Below are 7,146 nucleotides of genomic sequence, written 5' to 3'. Positions count from 1 at the left end.
CGCACTCGGCGCAGGAGAAGGGCTTTTCGCTGCTGTGCACGATCTGGTGCTTGAGGAGGTTGGAGCTGCGCGTGAAGGTCTTGCCGCACTGCTCGCACGCAAAGGGCTTCTCGCCGCTGTGGATGCGCTGGTGCTCTAGCAGCGCCAAGTTGCGCCGGAACAGCTTCCCGCACTCCTGGCACGCGTAGGGCTTCTCCCCGCTGTGGACGACGCGGTGCTTGAGGAGGTTGGAGCTGCGGCTGAACGACTTCCCGCACTGCTGGCACAGGAACCGTTTCTCGGCGCCCTTGGGCCCCTGTGGCCTCGTGGCGGGATCGAGGCCCTGGGGACCTCTGTGCTCCGCCGCTGGGTCTCCCTGCCGCCCGGCCCCCCTCTCTGCCCCGGCTGTCTGTGTCTTGCCACCTGCAGAGACAGGGAAGGGAGCCCGTGTCACTGCTCCCTGGGGCTCTGGTGGACGTCTGGTCCTCACTCAGGCTGAGGAGAGGTGAACTGGACTTGAGGGCGGACAGGAGCAAGGTGACTCCAAGGAGAAAAGCACTGGGCAGCCGGCCGCATAGCAGAGGGGGAGGCAGGGTGACCCGGAAGGGAGGGGCGCAGGGCAGGCATAGCACCCAGCCACAGGAGGCCAGGGACAGCTCACTCACCCTGCTTCGAGCTGACATTGGCCAGACAGGACCCTACGCCTCTCTCCAGCTGGGCCACCAGGTGTGGCTTGGTGGTGATGAGCCCTGTGCCGGGAGGGAAATGAAACAGGGACAGAATCATCTCTGAGCACACTGCGGTTTCGGACCCCCCCCCACAGAGCACAGGGCCAGGGAAAGGCCCTCCTACACCTGCGAGCAGGGCTTTCCCAAAGCTGCCCGGGGAGGAGAGGTGCCCCCGCCTGCCTGGGAGGGTCAGCAAGACCCCGGGACAGAGCTGGTCCTCTGCCACAGGCTGGATCACAGAGGCGACAAGAAGCAGGACAACCGCTTTGGAGGATAAGCTCACTCTCAGGAAGCCTGAGCCTGGCAGTGGGTACCACACCAGTTACCAGCCAGGAAAGGCCAGTTACCAGAGTCCTCAGGCTCATGCTCGGCAAAGCGGAGGCTGGCACATCACTGGCACTCCAGAGTTCCAGCCTGTGACTCAGCTTTGTCCTTTAAGTGGCAGAACAGGCTCCCTTTCCGGGTGTCCTAAAGATGGGAGGCGGGTTATATTGATGAGGGAGGCAGAAAGCTGCCTGCCCCATCCCAATATGGGGATGCATATGGTGCAGAGACACTGCTAAATTCTGTAAAGTGAGGTGCATAGAAAACTCAAGTGGTTTTTGTTTGTTTGATCTGAGACAGGGTCTCACTGTGTAGTCCAGGCCGGCCTTGAACTCACTATGTAGCCCAGGCTGGCCTTGAACTTGTGGAGATCCTTCTGCCTCAGCCTCCTGAATGCTGGGATGATAGGTGTGCACCACGGTGTGCAACTATAAAATGCAAATGTTGTGCGTACAACCTAGGTCTGAACTAGTGCATTTAAATACTCTAGTATAGCTGGGGATGGTGGTGCATGCCTGTCATTCTGGCACATAAGAGGCTGAGGTAGGAAGATACTGTGTGTTTGAGGAGACTTTCTTTCTCCCACATATATATATGATAAAATGTATACACCACACTGTGGGAAAAAACCTTGTATAAATATTTCTTTTTTTGAGACAGGGTCTCACTATGTAGTTGAAACTGCCCTGGAACTCACTATGTAGCCCAGGCTGGTCTCGAACTCACAGCGATTCTCCTGCCTCAGCCTCCCGAGTGCTGGGATTACAGGTGTGTGCCACCACACCAGGCCCTTGTATAAATATTTTAACACTAAATTTATTGAGGCATCATGAGATTAATCCAAGTTACCTCTGGCCTTTAGAGTTACAAGAGGTGCTCAAAGCGGTGGCTATGAGTTTCCAGACATTTATTAGTATGGCAAAGCGAGCTTAAGGCTTGGGTAGCCTTGGTCACTGAGATGGTTGCACATGCATTTTCAATTTCTCCTCTAAACTACGGCAGTGTAGCGGGTTTTCTGTGATACGTGATGTCCTCTAGGGGCCCACAGATAAAAGTATTAAAATATTCATACAAGTTTTTCTTTTCCTGAAGTTTGTATACATTTTTTGGGCAGACTGTGTGTGTGTTCCACTAAAACTGACATTTTTCTTTTAAGTAGGTGTTTGGTCAATCTACAATTTCATATGCAAAGTTAGTACAGGCTCACACACTCACCCCAAACATTTGCCATCAGCTGGTCTGACAGAGACCCAGCTGTTTCGTCTCAGTGTAACTGACACACCAGGAAACAGAAAAAAATGGGGCCCAGACCTAGCAGGTTGGTCTGGGTGTGCTTGCGGGGGCCACTTACCCAGTGATGCCAAGTTACTGTAGTTCTCCAGCATCACCTGCTTGTAGAGGACTTTTTGTTTGAAGTTCAGAAGCTTCCATTCTGCCTTCGTGAAGCACACAGACACATCCTCAAAAGATATCGGTACCTGCGACAGGCCATTCCTGTGGCTGTTGTGGATTTGAGCCCCAGGTCCCGAGAGCGGCAGTGGCCACAAGAGACAGGGTCCCCCGCCCCCTGGAAAGCCATGCACTGGCAGGGGCCACTCACCTTGGGCCTCGCCCATAGGAGGATCCCCGCCATCACCTGTCAGGCACCCTGGGGAGGCAGGCAAGAGTCAAAAGCAGCCACCTTTTCTGGGGGCTCGGGCTCAGCGCGCCCGCATCCCCGAACCCCTGGCCTCTGTGCAGGGACAGCTGATGGGCTCTGTCCCTCCTGTGTGCTTTCCTGGGCCTGGGGCTCGGAGCCACACACCCATCCTCTCTGCTTCCGGGCAGAGGCCTGGGCCCCTTCTGGCTTCTGGGGGTCGCCGCCCCGCCTGTCCTCCCTCCTTGTGCCTGGCTCCAGACTTCCCCCGCCTCGCCTCGTAGGACCCCAGTGCTTGGGTGAGGTCGGGTCCCATCTTACCTTCAGCACCCTCGGAGACCCTGCCTGAGGGTGGGACTTCAACGCTACCCCCAGCTTTGAGGGCTCCAGAGCCCCCTTCTGTCCATGCAACCAGCCAGAATCCCACATCCACTTTTTCCACCAGGGCCTGCCTGATCTGCCTTTCTAGGGAGCCTGTGTCCCCAAACCCTACCACTTCCTTCTTTTCTTAGCTCTGTTTCCATCTGCCCAGTACTCCAGACCTCAGCTTTCCAGTCTTTCTTGGAAGCTCCATCACCAACCAACCCCTTCCCCTCAGGGGTGAGTTTCTATAGAAGAGTCCAAGCACGCATGTGCAGAGGATTGGCTGGTGTGATGCCCAGGGCAGGAGGGGTCTACAGCAGGGTGCAGGGTGCTCTCTCAAAGGGTGGCACTCTGGCCAAGGGGCAGGCCAAGGGCACATGCCCTGGCCTTTGGTCTGGCTGAGCTTGATGCCCTTGATGGTAAAAATGAGGATGGGCCCAGCAGATGGGACCTAGTGGGGACAGCAGGGAGTGGGCCCCATACGAAGGGCAGACAAAGTAGACAAAAGCCATCTTGGCCTCAGGCTACCCCATGTCCCTTTTCAGTGCCGGAGACAGGGCAAGGAACACTGCCACCAAGAATGTCATTTCTATCCAGCAGGAGACCAACAATGAGGATGTCCCTGATGGGGGAACAGAGGCAGGTGACAGCTGCTAGGGGAAGTGGGAGTTAGGGCCCTGGGATCATGGCGACAGCTGTCATATTCACCCTGCATTTAAATTGCCCTAGATGCCCTGTTGACCATGGTGACCAAGAATGGAGTCATGCTTCTGGTGGAGAAGTTTATACAAAGTAGAAAACAGGATCCCTGAGTGGTGGAATGGATCCTAGAACCATCAGGGTGAAAGGTGGAGGGAGAACAGGCTATCACACATCACAGTGTCACGCACCGGTCCTTTGCTGGTCACACTTGAGGAACCCATGCATGGAGCAGAGGGTGGGACAGATGACAGGAGGGTGGCAGCTCTGTGGCCAGCAAGGTACTGGGTGGAGGTCACCGCTGGCTCATGGGTGAAAATGTCCTCTTAAAATGCACACTGATGCACGAGAGGAGGAAAGTGTATGGAACTCCTTGAAATGTTCCTGGAAAACCCAAACACTAAACCAGGAAGAAGAGACAACAAGGGAAGTGACCTGGGTCTCTCCCTGTCTGCACCCCAGCAGCAGTTGCTATGGTGTGGATCCCGAAGGTCCCCCACTCAAAGGCCTGTGTTAAAGGCTCGGTCCCCAGGGTGGCAGAGAGGTTTTTAGGTCCGTTAGGATGGCCCTTCCTTTCTTTCTGCCATCCTTCCACCATGTCCCAACATTTGCCTGTGCTCCACAGGCCCAAGTTGCAGGGCTGACGAAGCACAGGCTAAGTGCTCCAAACCTCTTTACAAGTTGATGATCTCAGTTGTTTTGCTAGAGTAACAGAAAGCTGACTAACAGTGTTCACAGTGAAAAGGAAAAAACAGTGGAAACCATTTGGGTGGTTTCTCAATGAGTTAAGCGTAGAATTCAACAGGGCACAGCAATTCTCCTCCTGGGTATACACTCAGAAGAACTAAAACAGGTGTTCACACAAACACATTGTGCACTCATGGTCACAATAGCCAAAAGGTGGGAAGAGCCCAAATGTTCATTTCAGATGAACAGAGAAACCAAGTGTGATCTATATACACAATGGAATATTACTTGGCTAGAAAAAGGAAGGAAACTGTGACACAGGCTACACTGTGCACGCACCCTGGGGACTTTTGACTCAAGTGAAAAAAGCCAGACACAGATGCAAAAGGCCACATCTTGTAGGATTCCATTTCTATGATGTAACATCATGTTTCACAAGAGCTGTTTTGACCTAGTTTTCCAGTTGTGGCTGAAATGTCCCTACTTCCTGTGTCAGGATCACAGTCCTCAGCCTACTAAGCACATAGCCACTTGACTCTTTACTGGGTCCCACACTCCAAGGCCAGCTCGCAGATGAAGGACAGCCCCTAGGCTCTGGGGCCCATGACGTTGTTCACACTCACTGACTCTGCACAGTCTGTCCTTACAGCTCCAGCTTGCTGTCATCCTGCCTTCAAGTATAACCTCTTGTGTGGTCCCATAGGGAACTGTTCCCATGTCCAGAGCTACAATTAACAAGAGTTCTGTCTTTTGGGCCTCAGCATCACTGTGTGGTGAGTGGCCATTCCAAAAAGACCCTTTAAATCTTAGAAAACACATGACATGTCCAGAAAAAGTAAATCCATCCTGTCAAAAGCCCACCGGTTAGGGGAGGGGCTGGAGGACTCCAAGTGACTGCTGAGGGAGGGGGATGGAATGTTCTGGAGCCGGATGAAGGTTGTGGTTGGAACCATCTAGTCTCCCATCCAACAAGTGATCTCCACGGCCTGTGACTGCCCTGGGGATGCTGGAGTTGGAGAACAGAAGACCCAGTGGAGGTGTGGTGGCCACGCAGCAGGATCTGTCCTGAGACTGACTCCATGAAAGCCAGCCTTATGGCAACTCCTGTCAGGACAGACCCCAAGGCTTGCAGCCTCCACCAACTGGACTGTCAAGACACCATGGGCTTGTGGGTTGCCAGAGCCCAGGCCAAGCTGAAGGGTGAGCGCTCAGGCTTTCAGCAACCTGCCTCTGGTGTGAGAGGCCACGAGACCCGCACCCAGGGAGAAGCCAGGAAGGCACACCAGCCCGGGTCCCAGAGGGGCCCAGCTCACAGTGGGCCTGGGGACACCAGGCAGCCTCAGCAGGAGTGGGGAGGGGTGGGGAGGGGTGGGGAGGGGAGGAAGGAGCCAGCCCCCAGAGCAAAGGGAGGGCCTGCGCGCCTCGGTGTCATCCTGCTTGGGGACCACTAGGTGGGGCGCATTCTCCAGAAGAAAAAACCCAGAAACCAAACAAACAACGTCACACAGCCTTCAGGATCCTGGCTGGCCCTGGGGATCAGGAATTGGGGCCCTTTCCCCAAAAAGGACGGACAGGCAGGGACACTTCGGGTGGAACATGCTCTGGGGTCCAGCAGCGTGAGGCCCAGCTGCTTCTCTTGCCCAGAGGCCCTATCACTCACCATCTCCTGGTGGATGGCCTGGGAGGGGGACACCCAGGACCTCCCTCAGCCTACCCAGGACTGGCCAGGTCCCCTGGGAGCTCCCTGCAACTGTCTCCTGGCCTTGGCCTGTGGGGACAGAGGCTGACCCGGACATCCAGAGGGCCGCCCAGGCTGTTTGCCGAGGGACCCTTCTTCCCTCACCACTGGGAGTAAGGCCACAGGCCCTTCCTGACCTCGCCCAGGCCTGCCCTGACCTCTGCTCCCAAAGTTCTGGCTTCCACAGGGCCAGGCTGCTCCTACCTCAGGGCCTTGGCATGGCAGTTCTCTCTGCCTGGAATGCACTTCCAAAACATTAGCACATGCTGTGCTCTTTGCCAACTTCCAGTGTTTGCAGAAACGGAGCCTTTGAAATGAGATCCATTCTAAGCACACTACTTGACTTGCAACTGGACCTCCTTTCCTGGCCTCTTTTCATTGTTTGACATGTTCTCTAATTTCTCATTCAAAACACTGTTTCTTGCCCGTGCTCAGCCACTAGAGCTAGAACCACAGAGCACATTTTTTTTTGCTGGCTGTTCCCAAATAGATCTTGGATGTCAGCAGCAACCCAGTGACTAGAGGGCACCTAGCAGATACTGGGTGGACTGGACCAGTTGAATGAGCCCTGCAGGGAAGGCTTGCTCCCCCTCTCCGTCCCCACCTTCCATCCAGCCCTTGGCCTTCTCCTCCCAGCCTTGGTTGAGCTTTGCCTTGCCCGGCTGCATGGTGGCATGGCTTTCATGCATCAACACGTGTCTCAGAGGGACACCACCCTAGCCCTGATCAGAGCTGCAGGGGCACAATGTGGGGCACGCTCAGGGCCTGCACCTGTGGCAGTCCGCCAGGGCCCCCTGGGAACAATGCCATGACCTCACAACTCCAGCTTGCCTGGGTTTCCACTCCCAACTTCCCGGGGGGGGGCGGTTATCAGGACGGGCCCACCAGCCCCAGGACCAGCGGCTGAAAGCTTTCCCAGCCCAGCCTGGCCCCTTCCCCAGCGCCCCTAAAGCCAGCCCAGCTGCATTCGGTGCTCCCCTGCCTCCCAGGCG

General features: G+C 55.5%; 1 protein-coding gene across 1 annotated transcript in view; it reads right to left on the bottom strand.

Annotated features, from left to right (window-relative positions):
* Zfp92 (ZFP92 zinc finger protein) overlaps positions 1–7,108 on the bottom strand; it is an 11,244-nt gene extending 4,136 nt beyond the window's left edge. The window contains exons 1-4 of the mRNA XM_033760521.1: positions 2,632–7,108; positions 2,383–2,509; positions 645–728; positions 6–402 (exon numbers count right to left, since the gene is read on the bottom strand). Of these exons, the coding sequence (XP_033616412.1) occupies positions 6–402; positions 645–728; positions 2,383–2,509; positions 2,632–2,664 (641 nt within the window). The 5' untranslated portion in view covers positions 2,665–7,108. The remainder of the gene's footprint in view (positions 1–5; positions 403–644; positions 729–2,382; positions 2,510–2,631) is intronic.
* Positions 7,109–7,146: the final 38 nt, after the last annotated feature.

This window comes from Fukomys damarensis, unplaced genomic scaffold (genome assembly GCF_012274545.1).
Source record: "Fukomys damarensis isolate Sample0158 unplaced genomic scaffold, DMR_v1.0_HiC HiC_scaffold_39, whole genome shotgun sequence".
Classification (NCBI taxonomy): domain Eukaryota; kingdom Metazoa; phylum Chordata; class Mammalia; order Rodentia; family Bathyergidae; genus Fukomys; species Fukomys damarensis.
The sequence above is the reverse complement of the archived record's forward strand: the minus strand, read 5'-3'. Positions and strand labels throughout refer to the sequence as shown.